The 16,420-nt window shown below is 46.2% G+C and overlaps 1 protein-coding gene and 1 long non-coding RNA gene across 2 annotated transcripts; both read left to right on the top strand.

Moving 5' to 3' along the window:
- Positions 1-1,263: 1,263 nt before the first annotated feature.
- Positions 1,264-3,305, top strand: LOC122620822. The gene is made up of 2 exons (XR_006326154.1): positions 1,264-3,001; positions 3,066-3,305. It is a non-coding gene; the product is annotated as an uncharacterized LOC122620822 (long non-coding RNA).
- Positions 3,306-4,421: 1,116 nt separating this feature from the next.
- On the top strand, positions 4,422-15,874 carry LOC122620476 (tachykinin-like peptides receptor 99D). The gene is made up of 9 exons (XM_043797954.1): positions 4,422-4,615; positions 7,231-7,457; positions 9,794-9,968; positions 11,314-11,529; positions 12,433-12,583; positions 13,183-13,379; positions 14,684-14,823; positions 14,888-14,953; positions 15,019-15,874. The coding sequence occupies exons 1-9, from the start codon at positions 4,422-4,424 to the stop codon at positions 15,210-15,212; spliced, it is 1,560 nt and encodes a 519-aa protein (XP_043653889.1). The 3' UTR covers positions 15,213-15,874.
- Positions 15,875-16,420: the final 546 nt, after the last annotated feature.

The raw sequence follows: 16,420 nt of genomic DNA, 5'->3' as shown, positions 1-16,420 counted from the left end.
AGCTCACCTGGTTTATGTCCACTGCTGGTAATTGGTAATGGTGGCCACAAAGGCGATTGGCCGTACAACGGGGCGTATGCGTATTGTGGGTCACACGAGGCCGAAAGCCGAAAGTATTTGCAGCAATCACTGCCCTGGCTTTTGTGGCTTCTTTATGGGCCAGGAGAATGGCTTAAATGGCACATAATACTTAGGAGCCTAGGAACTTTAATGCTGGACAGCCGGAGAGCTTTAATTTCGAGCTGATTCATTTGTAAACACGTTATCTGCTATTGGCCATACAACTTGAGAGGCAAACAAACGCGAATGGCTCGACAATTAAATTCACGTAGGCAACTTGTCCTGCCCCAACACATTCGCTACCAATTTCGATGCCACAAGTACACGAAGTACTCGGGGCACGCATGTGGATATATATCTTCTGTTTATGTAGTATTTTGGCGCTTTTATCGCCGGGGCTTTATTTATATATTAAGGGGATTGTTTAATTTCTGCGCTTGTTATTGTTTTCTGCCTGCTCTTCGGTAGGTGCGAAAGATAAATCCAGCTCGCAAATGAATTCTTGCTCGCGGCAGCGCGAGGAGCTCATTAAACAATCATTTTGATGAATTTTACCCGCCCGCCGAGATTCGGGAGCTCCGCAGAGGAACTCAGTAGGAACTGGCGGAGGAGCTGGAGGAGCAAGAGGAGCAGGAGGAGCAGCCAGCGCCTCCAGCGCATGTGGCCAATTTGCAGCGCCATATATTTAATGCTCGTTTTGTGCCTAATTGTTTCGGCAGTGTGTTGTGTGCTTGTGGGGAAATTAAAAACGCTCGTTTAAGCCAGCAAAAGGCGTTGGTAATTACAATTCAAGTTCACTTTCGGAACCCCCAGAAATGTGCTTATTACGTTTGCGCCTCGTCCTGCGTCCTGCGTCCTGCGTCCTTCCTCCTCCACTGGCCTCGCTCGTATTTTTGTTTTTTAATAAATTGTTTTAGAAAAGCACAGGCCGGCAGCAGGAAGTGAAAGTGCTGTGAATGTGGACCGACATGCCACATGGGCGGGGTTGGGGCAGAAAAGGACGAAAGGGGCGGAAGGGGGGAGGGGCAGGGCACTAGGACAGCGGCCCCACTCCTATTGACACACATGTGTAGTGGCACACACACATGCACACACAGGCGTCCCTTCAGAGAAATAAGTAACAATCTTATTTATAACAAATGATTTATTGCCAAGGAGCAGCAGATTCAGTTTTCATTTAAAAAGAAACAAACTAGCCTGATTTGTATTTACAATAGAAAAAGTATGTTTAAGAACAAGACAATACTTCTGTAATTTAGTATACAAAATTTAAAAATCAGAGAGCTACAAGAATTATTTTAAATTTATTTAGGAATATCTATGTACTGCCTAATATAGGCATATATAAACATCTAATATATTATAGAATCTATATTTATATTGCATAGCTAGCTAGCTTTTCTGCCAGTGCACTCCTTAGGGACTGGGCTGCCTACATTGAGCCGCACTGTTGCTGCAGCCACACACTGCCACTCCCACTGCCACGCCCACCGCCACCCACAGGCGCACAAAGAGCCAGCTACTAAACTCGCCTTTATTTCTGTGCGCTCTACCCTGGCCACCCTGTACTTGACTTGTCAAACACAAAAAGGAAAACTGCCGAGGAAGCGGGGGGTGGGGAGTGGGGAGTGGGAAAGGGTGTGGGAAAGTCCGGACCTTTTTATTCTGGGTCGCAAATGAACGCTGCATGTGCTTTCCACGCTCCTGCGAACAACGAAATGCGAAATATGTGGAATGTGGCGGTACGAGGGGAATCGCTTTGTTTTAGCAAAGAGGCCGCTTCGCATTGCCACATAATCAATAAGGAACAGATTTTCAAGTTTGGAACTGCATTGTTGTCAGCCGAAAACTTGATTAGCCACAAAGCCACCAGCTCAGAGCTAAAGTTGAAAAGCAGCGTATTTGCACTTCCCGCCTTCAACGAGGTGGTCCAGAGTTCGGCGCTGCCCGGTGCCAAGTGTTTGCCCTGAGTTTCCGAGCAAGTGGAGGGCGTCTGGAGCACTGGGCACTCCAAGCTAGTGGGCTTCCAGTGAGCTGGCAGTGCTACTGTTGTCTAGCTGGGTTGGATGTGATAAGCAACGAGCGGAAAACAATCGCCAGTCAGCGGGACAAATTCGCTTAAAAGTTTACAGCTCAGCGGCGCAAAGCTGCTGGCACAACACGGCGTATACGCAACATCGGACTTTCAGCCATTTTAGCCGCATCAGCACTTTCCATCACTTTCCATCGCTTTCGGTGGCTGCCCAATGGAACGTGACAGTTTGGCCATTTTTCAAGTTCAGCGACACTGCGGGCGAATCTCATTTTTTGCGATTATTGCAGAAAACGCAATTTTAACGGACATCGGTCACAATAACTGCTGAACATTATTCAAGCCGAAAAAAACGGCGCACAACTTTCCGTTGGTCGTGCAATTTTTCAAGTATTTTTCAAATATTTGCTCGAACGATTAGTTTCGGGGGCGTGAAACGATCTGCCAATTATGGTGAACATTCTTTTGAAGATTGTTTGCCTTTCATTAAGACTGCAACACTTGCACTTCACTTGCCAGTTTCCAGTTGCCAGTTGCTAGACCAAACTAGAACTAAAACCAGAAGCAAAACCAGAAACAGAACCAGAACCAACTTACTAATTTGTCTGTGGCATATGCTTTGTTTTGCCTATTTGCAGTCATTATTTGTAATCATTTCTCGGCAGACAAGCTGCCGGCAATTGATTTCTGCCCGCCTGGCTGTTTGTTTAATAGCTTTCGATGCATCCACTCGGGAGAATGGGATGCATCTTGGTTTCCTGCGCTACTGGAGCACGCTATTGACTGGGCTGATGAAGTGTTCTGCCAGTGCACTGGGAGAAAGAAGTACTTACAACTTGATAGCGCTTCTTCAAGTAATGTAATGAAACTAGATATGCCGCAGAAATCGATGAACACACTGCCACTAAGGTGTCTAAAAGCATGCAACATAATATCAACAGCGAGTATCACACGAGTTTAAAATATATTGTAGCACACTTTTAGGCGGCGCACCCAAGGATTCACAAGGATTCCTTTCACTTTCTGTGCTCGCTGGAATGCGGATGCGCTATTCTTGGCGTACAAATATTTCTGTGCCCGTACCTTTTCCATTTCCATTTCGAGAATAAACACAAGTGAATTTTTTCCATTCCTGCTGGCTCAGTAGTAGCAAAAGTATGAAAGCTAGCAGAGTAATAAAAACGCCTCTAAGGAGCGAAAAAGTTGCTACTCGGATTATCGTTTTGTCAGACTTCAAGTGGCGCGGCTGGCCGTCGCAATTATCTCTGGCTGCCAAGGACAGATCTGAGGCATAATTGAAGAAGGACCTTTCTCCACTTTTCCTACCTTTTATGAAAAAAAAATGTGTAGAAAAGGCCATCAAAGAGAGGGTTCACTGTCGTGCTGAAACAATTGTAAGCGAACTTGAAAGGCAGGTGAATTCAGCTCGGGGGACTCATAAAAAGAAATAGCTCTGTTTGGCTTTTCAATTGGTTTTCAGCTATTTTGGCCACATAATAAAAATGTTATTTAAGCTTTGGGGTCATTCGTCATGTTTATTGGCAAATATCATTTAGTTAATGCGGCCCCTGGAAATTTTATTTTGCAAATTCACATAATTGATATGGATTTAAAAGTCAGAGTCTATGAAAACAATCAAATTGGTTTAATATTGCCGATGGACAGTATGGAAATGTTTTTAATTAAGCAGCTTTGGTTCTTTTCCGATTGCCATTCATTAGCGTTCAGAATCATAAATGAATATTATGAGTAAAAGTAAAAGTTCGCACTGGACAAATCACCGGCATTTAGTGCTGCCCAAGTTTCCAAGGTAGCCGAGGGTATCCACTAATGGCCACCACATCGCGGCCTCATCAAGAGGCACATACTTAGGAATACTTTGCTGTGGGTCGGTCCAAAGTCAGATTATTCAAGGAACTAGAAAGAAAACATCGAAAAGTTCCTGGACAGAGCGGGAGATAGGGCGAAAATGAGTCACGTAGCGAAAAGAGAAACAAACTCGAAAAGAAATCAAAATCGATATGAATCCCTTCATGAGCACGTAGCGGGAATGTGTAAAGTTTGCACTGAAAATGAGCATCAAAAAGCTTTGTTTCCAACAAACAGGGAACAGAAAGGCCATCAAAGATCGCAGAAAATAAAAATGAAATTTGCCAGAAATGAAATTAGATGGTTCCTTGCCTTTTTTCAGGTCGCGCAGTTGGCAAATGGAAAGCAAATAAGCGAAGGCAAAGGGCTACGCAACATTAACTCCGAAATCCCTCAGTCCGGATAAAGACAAAGCCAAACACTCCGGGGTGTGGAAAACAGCAGCAGCATCCGCATCAGCATGGAGAATCGCAGCGACTTCGAGGCGGATGACTACGGCGACCTCAGCTGGAGCAACTGGAGCAATTGGAGCACCCCCGCGGGCTTCCTTTTCTCGGCCATGAGCAGCGTGCTCTCGGCCAGCAACCACACGCCCCAGCCGGATTTCGGCCAGGACCTCGGCCTGTCCACCAGCTCCTTCAATCACAGCCAGACGTGAGTCCAGCCCGGATCCCTTCCACTGCCTAATTATGACACAAAACTCAATTAATGACCGCACTCACGCACGAACAGAGCACTCCACTCGAATCATGGGAGTCTGCGATTTTTGCTCCAAGGGGGTTGTCCATTTTTAGGCCAGCTTTTATATTTGTTTCCCTCATATTATTAGTGCACATAATCACTACACTCCATAGGTTTAAATGCAGCCATGTTATTTTATATATATTTTGATTTTACTTTCATTTCATCCCAAATAAAAGTTGAACTTCTCAGTCAGAGCGATTCCAATTAAAAAAGTCCTTAAGTACCCACCTACTCCACTGCTCCCAAGTGGGCGAACCCATACATTCGGTGGCTTTTTGATGGCTCCTGATGAGTCCGCCTCCGCGCCGGTTTTATCCGCGATTTAGCCATGATTGTGCCCACACCCACGTGCATCTCTAATGACGCCTGCGTTCAGTCGTTCCGGCATTCAGTCATTCCGGCATTCAGTCATTCAGTGATTCAGTGATTCACTGGGGCACTTCCCTTCCGCTCATCACTTCCGTTTCAAATACACAAAACGGCGGCGAAGGCAAACACACTTTATGCGGAGACACTTACTTTATCCGCATTTGTACATATATACACAAAAAAGTGAAAGAACTGCGGGTCTATGGCATTCAACTCCATTCTTCCCGGCTGAAAAAACGTCGGCACTTTTTGCAGACATGTCCCAAATTCACTGCCAGCAGCAGTAGCAGTAGCAATAAATGGGTTTCAGTGGCTGTTTAGAACTGGTATAATTATTGGGATATGTGAATATGGGATATGGATATGGGAATATGGCTGCGACTGACGCATCGAAAATCCATTCTGCGAACGACTCAGCTTTTTGCAGCCCAAAACCAGAGGCCACAAATCCTTCAGGCAGTGCTCAACACTCGATCCTGGTACTAAGCTGGCTGCTCTTTTTGCCAACCGAGTTGTCTACTTCTGTTGTCCGATTTATGTGCAAATAGAGACGGCCAAGATGGCTGGAAATTGGCAGGACGAAGGACACAGGCTGGCACATATTTTTCGGCACAAAAGAAGCCGTGCATCAAAGCGTAAACATATTTGCACACATCCCTCTGAAGTGGCACACTCACAATCACAATCTATTTGCCAAACTGTCCACATTCCCATAACGACTAATATGGAAGACATGGGCTAATTGCTTTGATGGTCTATTTTCGGACGGGGTCACTTGTATTTATTTGGAAAAGCATATATTTTTAAGGGCGCAAGTAATCACAACAATGGAACAATAGCATTTGTTTGAGGCTTAAAAGGAAACTTTTTCGATAGAGGTATTTGTTTTCCTTAAAGATTTTCCTTGTTATTTATACATTTTTGGTTTATTTTAGGGCACTTCCTGAAGCGAAATACACTTTTCGCAGTACTTCTGTGCTATTTAAACCTCAGCATCAATATCAACAGGAATATAAGCAATGCGAAATAGTGAAAATACTTTTGTCGTGACATTTTCTTTGGCCCGAGGCATCCGGAATCTGCTATTCTGACTCTTCTACTTTTTATTTTCCATTTTCCCCGGCAGCCATCTCCCTCATCCATTTCAGCTCGTCATAGGCCTGTCGAGGTCCTAGCAAAAACAAATCAATAATCCTCTTTGCATTGGGGGCTCGAACAAAGGGGATTCTATGTAAATCCCCGCAGTTTGTCATGCGAAAAAAGGGTGAATGGGGTGAATGGGGTGGATGGGGTGTGTAAAGTGAGAATTACTTATGTGGGCATCTTTTAATTGCTCTGAAGAGTGAATAAACAGAGCATTAATGACCACCTTGCCAATTTAGTGCCATCCCCCGCACACTGTGTGCATATTAAATGACATGGCTGCCCTTCTGTCCTCCTGCCCCCCAGTTTCTAGGCTCGCAAATCCGATGGAGAGGATTCCGGCCGAGATTGCCGACCCTCTATTTGAGCACTCTCCTAGTTGCGAGCCTAAGCAAACAAGCCAAGGCCCACAAAATATTAAAAAGATGACGACAGCCACCGATGAGTGAGTGGAAAGGAATGGAGTGGAGTAGATGGAGTGGGTGGAGTGGAGTGGATGGAGTGGAGTAGATGGGGTGGAGTAGATGGGGTGGTGGGGAGACTCCTGCCCTCCGGCTTGGCTGAACCCCATGTTTTATGTGGCAGACGGCGCTGCAGAAAAACACGGATTTGTCAACGCACGCACAATTACACACGCTTAATAGCGACAACATCCTGGAGTCGCACATATAGCCACACTGAGAGAAATCGCGCTGTACTCAATTAAAAGAAATAATATGCAATAGAGAACTCTGTACATCCTTTCTGTTACGATTGGAATGAAATCTTCGATGATTTGCTAGTTAGATAGTTTCTTTATTATTCTTCCCCCATTTGCTTAATTCCCTTGAGGTTTTTCTCGCAGTGCACATACTCTTTTGAGCTGAAAGCACCCATTCGCACGCTTACATAGGCACATCACCCACTTGGCACTCGTTTACGGCGGAGCGGGGCACACCGTGAAACATAACACACACTTAATCTCGATGTCACTAATTCCCCATCGTAACCCCGTGTCCCATCCACATCCACAGCCTATCCACCGAGCTGCCCGCCGCCGGGGACGTGGAAGACGCGGCCAAGGATGCGGCGGCGTCCATGGAGACGGGCTCGTTTGCATTCGTGGTCCCGTGGTGGCGTCAGGTGCTCTGGAGCATCCTTTTCGGCGGCATGGTCATTGTGGCGACGGGCGGTAACCTGATTGTTGTCTGGATCGTGATGACGACCAAGCGGATGCGGACGGTAACCAACTATTTCATAGGTGAGTGTTGTGGCTGCCATGTTGTGTTTGCAAACGTTGCGTATACGCAATAAAAATCACTCATACGTCGTGTTGGCCGTGTGAGTTTAGTTGGTAAGGTAAATACTTGTTGGGTTATAAACTGTTTAGAGCTTTGTTAGCATGTGATAATATAACGAATTCAAGACGACCGACTTGTGCCAGAAAGTCTAGTTAGTTTCCGAATTTTCCTGCAGTTGGGAAGTAACTTTTCCGGCTGAGTTTGTCCAGTCAGGTCGACGAGCTCCTGTCAAGAGTTTGCTTAAGCTTTGGCCCGGGGAACGAAAGGGTGGATTACCTATTTATGGGGCACTTGAAGAGCAGCTGAATTGGTTGCCCCTTTTGCCCTTCGTCGCCTGCATTCCACATCCGCCCTGTTGCACCTCGCAGATTTCAGCATCGCAACGCCGTCATCGTTGGCAATTTTGATGAAGTGGAGGAGCAGCCCGGCGACAGGACGGTATTAATATTAATTTCCTCAGCTTTGGCCATCAAATCGAGTTATGTAGTTTGCCGGCTGAGGAACGAGCTCGGCTTTCGCTAATTGAATGTGCTTTTAGTCACGTTTCGGAGTGCATTAAATTTGCATGCTGCAGCTCGTCCAACTCGTGCACACTAATCACACCTTTAATAATCCAAATGTGCTTTCAACGAGAGTTTGCCAAAGTTTGGACAAACTTTCCCCGCCTAATGACATTACCGGCATTTTGCTGGCTTGGACGACAACCTCTTGGCTGCCTGATTGCCAGCTTTGTGCATGCGCAATTATTTTAATAAAATAGCCAAGCAACTTGAGACGCGGGCAATAAGGCGAGCCTGGAATTGATTCCGTTTACTCAGAGCTTACCGCTAATCCAGCGCTTCCGTTCGCCGATCTCCTTCAGATACAGATACAGATACGGATACAGAGACTCGTGTGTATCTGTGCAACAATGGCACGGGCACAATGCCGTCCTGAAGCATGCTCCTTGCTGAAATTCCATTGTCTGACTGGGTAATGAATATTATCGTTATTATTATTATTACGTAAACTAAACGCCCGTTGAGCTCGCAGGCTTTTCGAATTTGCATTTATAAATACACATTGGCAATCATTATTAGTAACAAGTTCTGACGTTTTAATCATTCTCGGGCCCACGAAAATTTCAAATTCCCATCACAGACATCTGGAACGAACAGAGCTCCGGGTTTTTGGGGGAGAGGGACTTGGGTTTGGTGGAAGTCAGTCACCGGATGATAATCTTCTTTGGCTTCATTATCAATGCGTATTTGCATCTTTTGTTTGAGTTCGTCGGGTAGAGCAGAGTTTGTTCTCGGAGTCCACTCACTTTGCTATTAAGAAGGATAAATTCATGTTTTAAAAAGGGAATTCGTTTCAAAAGTTTAGTGTAGGCTTTATATAATTAGACTTATAATTATGCTTCCAACGAAGTAACTTCTTCACTCATTCGGTTCAGCTAAGAGTAGTAAATGTGAGCTAAGATGATTTATTTGCCAAGCTTAAACAAATACTTTGTACTGCCCTAAGCTCTTTGGGCTAAATCATTTAATTCGGTTCAGATTATCAATGAATGCCCTGCCATCGCTGGCATAAAGACTGAGCGCTTAAAAGTAGCATTTGGTTATTAATTAAAATGGGCCCGAATCGATATTTGGCTACGTGGCTGACAGGAGCAGGCCCCGAGGATAATGGAGGCAGATAGCCAGGACACAGCCACATAGTCAATGGCCCCAGGAGCCAGGTCGATTGTTAGAATGCGACACGTCGCCTCGTGTCGTCTTGTAGGCGTCGCAGGACTCGCAGGACTTCGGAGGAACTGAAGGACGCTAGAAGAACATGAGGACACGGGCTAATGTTCGGCAAAAGGACATTTGTTTTATTGTAGGTGCTGTTTCGGTTTCGTGATGCTTTTTATGCGCCGGCACTTCGTCGCCTTATCTCCAGTAGATAATGAAAAGTAAACAAAGGCAGACTTTTCTTTTCCATTTTCCTTTTCTCTGTTTTGTTGTCTATGGCATGTAAATCGCTCCATGCAAATGAAACACGATAAAAGTGTATCCTTCGGAGGTGTACATACATATATAGTCGTACACCATTCATTTCCTGTTGATTTCGGTCGAAATATGCGGGTGAAAGTGCACTTTATTCCGCGCCAATTAAAAATGTACAGCATGAATAAAAGGTGAGTGGGCCCTCGAAGCTGAGTAATTGTACAAAGTCATCGCTGTTTGTTTTGCATAATTTGCCCAATCAGTTGGTAATGCTTACTTTTCTGCGTAATTTCCGTACTTTTCGAATCCTTGGTCCTGCCCCCCAGTGAATCTCTCCATCGCGGACGCCATGGTGTCCAGCCTGAACGTCACCTTCAACTACTACTACATGCTGGACAGCGACTGGCCCTTCGGCGAGTTCTACTGCAAGTTGTCCCAGTTCATCGCGATGCTGAGCATCTGCGCCTCGGTGTTCACCCTGATGGCCATCTCCATCGACAGGTGAGTGGATTACGCATTACGCATTACGATTATGGATTATAGACAGTGGGTCGTGAACTGAGGGATTATGTATGTATGTATGTATGTATGTAGCGCCATTCATATGCATATGCATTATCAATATGCCGACCTATCGGGACCCTTATCAATCACGGTCAGCAGCACAGGCCCAATAACCCATTCGCTTTAATGGGATTTCATAGGGCTGCGGACATGGGTGCACAATTGGATTGCCCGTCACAAGGATCAACACGAAAGCCCATCAAAATACATACGTGTGCTGGAGTACAAAGTACATACATAAATAATGTTCCACCTACTTGGGCATTTAGGGATGATTCATATATTTCAAATATCCAGAGGTCAAAACGAATTATTCCGTCTAGTAAACAGAGTAATCGACCAGCGACTTGAGATATTATAAATAATGTTGCGGTAATTGGTTAGGCACTGTAATATCTTTCCTATTTAATTCATTCTACCCATCGAATGCTGTTGTGTGGTAAACAAAACAGCCGGCATACGAACATAAATGCTGGCAATTGTTTATAAATGATTCTCGATTGGCGCAGCACTAAATATGTATGCAAGATTTATCTGTTTGAAGTCGCAAGCAAATAAATTAAAATATACTGTCAAGTCAAGGCGTGCACGAATTATAAATGAACAAGTTCAGCGGGCTGGAATCCTGAAAATCGAAATAATATCAATACTTACACAACTTCATTCACAATAAAAAGTATGCCGATAAATAAGGTTTCAGCTGCCTGGGCGAAAACAATCAGTGAACGCGGAGTAATTCTTTGAAGATGGAACAAATAAATTGAGTAAATGGCAAACGGGCGACACATGAATTATGCTTGTTGTTACCACATAAATTAGAGTAATGCCTCGAAGAAATCATGATTTATGTTGCCCAGACAGAAGGGGCCATTAAAATTAATCACGGAAACCTAATCTGTTTAAAGTCCTGACCCAAAAACGCGAAGAATCCTGCAGGATGACATACACATGTGTCGACTCCTAGAACGTGATGCCATCCGGCGGCTATTAGGTTCCTATGTAAACTCCCTTAATGACTGCAACTTTTAATGGCTTGCCGTGATCCGATGAATAGCAGAGCTCCACGCAGGCCAAAAATTCCTCAGATTAAATTACTTTCGGGCTTTGGCACTCTTCTGCAGCAGCGTTGTCCCTTTAATTCCATTTCGAGGGTCCTTTTTTTCGGCTGGCGACCCGTGCATTTCGATAATCAGCTTATGCCCCCCGGCAGAAACTCATTTGGAGGAGCTGCCTCCGCTGCCTGGGTGGAAATTGTGTTAAGTCGACGCACCTCTCGTTTCAGATACGTGGCCATCATCCGGCCACTGCAGCCGCGGATGAGCAAGCGGTGCAACCTGGCCATCGCGGCGGTCATCTGGCTGGCCTCCACGCTCATCTCCTGCCCCATGATGATCATCTACCGCACGGAGGAGGTGCCCGTCCACGGGCTCAGCAACCGCACCGTCTGCTATCCGGAGTGGCCCGATGGGCAAACGAATCACTCCAGGCTGGAGACCCTGTGAGTATCCTCCACCCTTCTGTTCGGAATTTACGGGCTTCGAAGCTGTCGGACCTTGTTAGCCAACGCAGTTAGCGAGGACAATGCAAAGCTTTGGACACTGCACAGAGCGGAATTGGATTAGGATCCATTGGTTGTCGGGGATCTGTAGAAGCTACCCTTTAATTTCATAGGAAATGAAGTCAGGATACTTTGCTAGCGAAAAGTCAGGATACATTGCGTGCGATGATTGAGGAGTTCTAGGAAGTGTAAACTAAAGCTCTTGAATATGGAAAGGCGTCCAATTTGAGTGCCGTGCACAGAGAAAAGCCATTGTTTTCCTCGCCATCGAGATGGAGGTGTAAATCAAAAAATCAGAGCGTCAATCAGACTGGCGGTTGCACATGCAGAAACAATCGCAGTCCTGATCCGCACTGGGATGGGAGAGGGGGAATGTAGGGGGTCGTAAAAAAGGACACTCGGAGGCAAAACTGAACTGAAGAAGTTCTCGTAAAAAACGAACGAACGACTGACTGGGTGGGTGGGAAATTGTGGGTGGTGGCTGGTGAAAATCCAGGGGCAAATCGGGCGGTGGGGCGAATAAAACGTGTTGCTTTTTACAACCATTTTGTATGGCAATTTGGTAGCAGTGGGTGTCCTGCGTCCTGCGTCCTGTGTTCTGAGTCCTGTGGCCCCCATCGTTATGCATTGTGTCCCACATGCAAGGCCATTAATTTTAGATTCATTCCAAATTGCTACTTGCTCAATAAAAGTAAAACAAAAGCCATAGCCAAAGCCTTAGCCAGAGCCAGCAACAATGTCCGATGGAGCGATAGGGGCTTTTAAAAGCATTGCCCGACTAACTGAAAGAACTGAAAGGCTTGTAAACAGCGTGTTTGATCTGCTCTGTGTCCCGTCGTTTAGCTACAACATCCTCATCATCATCCTAACCTACTTCCTGCCCATCGTCTCCATGACGGTCACCTACTCGCGCGTGGGCATCGAGCTCTGGGGATCCAAGACCATCGGCGAGTGCACGCCCCGCCAGGTGGAGAATGTGCGGAGTAAGCGACGGGTAAGTTCTGGCTGGGATGAGGGGTGTCCAGGGTTCCTGGTCACCACCAATGGGCAGCTGCAAGTCTTTGAGCCTTTTAAAGAGATTTCATGCATTTAATATATAAGCTATATTATACTTAAATAATTCTACAATTAAATTCATCCTTTTGAAATTAAATTCCTCTTACACCAAACCTCTTAAGCCTGAAAATAATAGAACTTATTACCTAGCTGCATTTATTACACTTGTTTTCCGAGTAGTTTAAGCTGCACATTAATTGTTAGGGATTTTTCCAAACTGCTGTTTAAATTGGCTGCCTGCGCTGCTGTTTAATGTGCAGATTAACTTTACCTGCAGTTTCCGAACTAAAACAACGAGTCAGGGAAAGTTAGTTTCCCTGAACCAGCAATTGTATAATGAAATGTAGCTCAGTATAGCTTAAACTTTGTGAAAACCCTTGCAGCTTAGAAAATTCCAGTTGACATCACATTTGATTATCCCACTGCCCACAGAAATAGACTAATGGCTTTCAGCTATTTGATAAGACATTGCACACGTACTGACCATGTAGTTTCCGCACACTGCAACCTCCAACCTACACTCTCCATCCTCCACAGGTGGTGAAGATGATGATAGTGGTCGTCCTGATATTCGCCATCTGCTGGCTGCCGTTCCACAGCTACTTCATCATCACATCCTGCTACCCGGCCATCACGGAGGCGCCCTTCATCCAGGAACTCTACCTGGCCATCTACTGGCTGGCCATGAGCAACTCCATGTACAATCCCATTATATACTGCTGGATGAATTCGCGGTGAGTAGACCACTCGATTGCCACTTTATTTAGTTGCAGACTTAAGGCCGCTCCATGTTCTTGTCCACGCTCGTGGGGCTGATCTAACCCGCAGCAAATTGGTTCATTTGCGGCGGAATTAGCACCATTAGGGCACTAAGTGGAATGCAGTGGCATTCAAGGCATTCAAGGCATCGGCAGCTCGGCAGCTCGACAAGATTAGTTGATTGGTTAGCCGGCTCCCCGGAAATTAATGTGCTCGTCATCATTACTGCAGGGAAGTGTTCCCTCGACCTCCAGTGAGTGGCTGCCACTGCCTCGCACTTTGAATATAGTTTGTGAACACATGACAGCATGATTCCGGAAAACTGTCGTACAGCTGCGGCTGAAAGAAAAGCACGCAACTTGACATCCATTTGCGGCAAGTTGGCGAATGGGAGGCGCTCGAACAGCTGGGGTTACATCCTTGCTCCTTCAAGGAATCGAACTTAAAGCCACTCTTAAAGGGGTGCCACAAGCCCAGAGAGACCCAGCTACTTTTGTGGCACTATTATTGTGCCCAAAACTGTTGGTGTTGAAGCATATATGTAACATGTATGCATATCCGCACTTGAACAAAAGGCGTTGTTGCCATATAGGGCCGTACAAATTGGCAGCCGGTGTTCGTGCCCGGAAAAACGTAGCGGATTGCAATTAATTCCGCTCAGTCAGCGGATATCTGACTGATGGGCAATGGGAGAACGCTGGCCTGGAAGGGAAGGGAGCCGCCGGGGATAATGGGGTTACTACGTGGAATAAAAGCCAATGTGGGCCAGCACGTGAGATCCGACGCCCGGGATCACGGCCAGCTACCCACAATTGATGGCGCCCCATATGCAAATGATGACGACAACGTCAACGACAACGACAACGACAACGAGAACGAAGCTCTTTATTTCCATTTACTACCCAGGGGGAACACGGGGATATTAAGTTGCCGCGATGGCCCGTAAAAAACACTCCCGTCGCACCATAGATTATATGAGTAAGCGGTGTCTAGCTGGCTGTCCAGGATGGACTGTCCGGGATGGACGGTGGCAGCCAGCGGAAAAAGCTGCTCATAAATAAGGCAACTTGATGTCTTTCAGGGATTGTCACAATTGAAGTCCATAAATACTGCACTAAGCTGGTTAGGGTCGCGGTATCGAGTTGTCCTTGGGGCCAGTTAAAGTTTATTGAGTTACAAATGGTATTACTGGGCAGAAGACATAACACTTTTAAGATTTAAATGATAATGGCTTGTAGTGCTTCTATTAGTCATGTAATTCATTTAATTCCATTTGCAGCTTTCGCTACGGTTTCAAGATGGTTTTCCGCTGGTGCCTGTTTGTGCGCGTGGGCACGGAACCCTTCAGTCGGCGGGAGAACCTGACGTCCCGGTACTCCTGCTCCGGCTCCCCGGATCACAATCGCATCAAGCGCAATGGTAGGTTTGACCACTGACAATTACAACTGGAAGGAGTGACCGCTAATGAGTTTCACGTTGATAGATACCCAGAAATCGATACTTTATACCTGTCCCAGCTCCCCAAAATCGCATCGAATTTCGCACGGCGGTGAGTCCATAAGTGGATAAGGTAGCATCTAATTATATTTCCTCAATCTCCAATCCCATCTCCAGGAACCGCCCGCAGTGCGACGCTGAGGAACAGTCTGCCGGCGGAGTCGCTGTCGGCCGGCGGAGTTGGAGGTGGCGGTGGGGGGCACAGGAAGCGGTTGTCCTACCAGCAGGAAATGCAGCAGCGGTGGTCAGGACCCAGCAGTGCCACCTCGGTGACCAACTCCAGCAGCACGACCACGCAGCTGCTCTCCTGACAGCCGGTCATCCAGGTGGTGCCGCCGGAGAGGGAGAGCCTGGAGATGCAGACGCAGATCGTCTGCTCCTCGCCGTACAACAACAACTATCGGCGGGCCAATCCCGGCATCTCCGAGCGCGACTCGTCCGACGACAAAACCTGGCTCTAAGCTACCTTAAGGTCTCGAATTTACACTTTTACAAAGGTCCTGCGATGGGATGCCTACCGTTTCGCCCTAGTCTAAATTTCAATTCGTTCTTAAAGAAACCAAAGCTAAGTTAGGATACCATCCTCGCCCTCGACCGCCCCTCGAACATATCAGATATAGCTGGGCTGCAAATCCGCCCACTAATTGGGTCTCCCATCACCAGAGCCCACTGTATATCTGCATTGCCCAAGGGTAACTCGATACCTTGTTGGAGTCCAGTGGGAATCCAGGTTGTTGCTGGCGGGATAAGACTAGAAGCTAGAGCGCTATATAAGATTTCCCATTCGTGGGCCTCGTTAGGCGGCTACTGATCCACTTGAATCACTGTACATATTCGGATTGGTTCCTACAAATCGTTTTTAACTCTTAATTCTCAACGCTTACGGCTGCTTGCTTAAGTTGCAACCACATAAGAAACCACAAATAACGAATAAAGAATAACGAATAAACAAATGACTATGAATGTGAGTGTACGTGTACGTGTAAATATAAATGTCTGAATATAAACGTTATTGCGAATAAAGCGACTTGCTCCATCACCGAGTTGTTCCTAGTTGTATTGGATCTCCTTTCAGAGGGAGCACGAAAATAGGGACTGTCAACATCCTCGAATGAGTACGTCCCCGACTTTGTTTATTCAGCTATTCCATCCATATTATATTCGGAGTGTGAATGGGGGAAAGGAGGCATGGGCGAACGGGGAATGGGAGTCGCCAGGAGTGGCAAACACACTCGAAAATCCAGCAACCCCCAGCTCCGGCGAGGGTGTAAGATGAATTTAAATATGAATAATCCAACTGCCGGGGGCTGGTCTGAATAAGGTCTGAATGCGAGCGAACGTATTTGAATGCACATGTGCCTGTGTCTATGCGAGTTATGCCCACAAGCCATCTTTCCCGCCCGGCGTATCAATTTTTTATCAGTAACCATTTTAGAGAAAATTGCATTTGATTTTCTGTTTTTTTTTATGTTTTATGTTTCGTGTGCTCGATGTAAGCACTTCCACTTCCCCAAGCCAT

Source organism: Drosophila teissieri, chromosome 3R (assembly GCF_016746235.2).
Source record: "Drosophila teissieri strain GT53w chromosome 3R, Prin_Dtei_1.1, whole genome shotgun sequence".
NCBI classification, from domain to species: domain Eukaryota; kingdom Metazoa; phylum Arthropoda; class Insecta; order Diptera; family Drosophilidae; genus Drosophila; species Drosophila teissieri.
Note: the sequence above shows the minus strand (reverse complement) of the source record. Positions and strands in the feature narration are given on the sequence as shown.

What these genes read in the sequence shown, in the direction of transcription:
- LOC122620476 (XM_043797954.1), top strand. Translation starts at nt 4,422, where the DNA reads ATGGAGAATCGCAGCGACTTCGAGGCGGATGACTACGGCGACCTCAGC. An exon ending in CACTCCAGGCTGGAGACCCT is followed by an intron (nt 11,530 to 12,432) that starts GTGAGTATCCTC and finishes CCCGTCGTTTAG; the next exon opens with CTACAACATCCTCATCATCA. An exon ending in CAATCGCATCAAGCGCAATG is followed by an intron (nt 14,824 to 14,887) that starts GTAGGTTTGACC and finishes TCACGTTGATAG; the next exon opens with ATACCCAGAAATCGATACTT.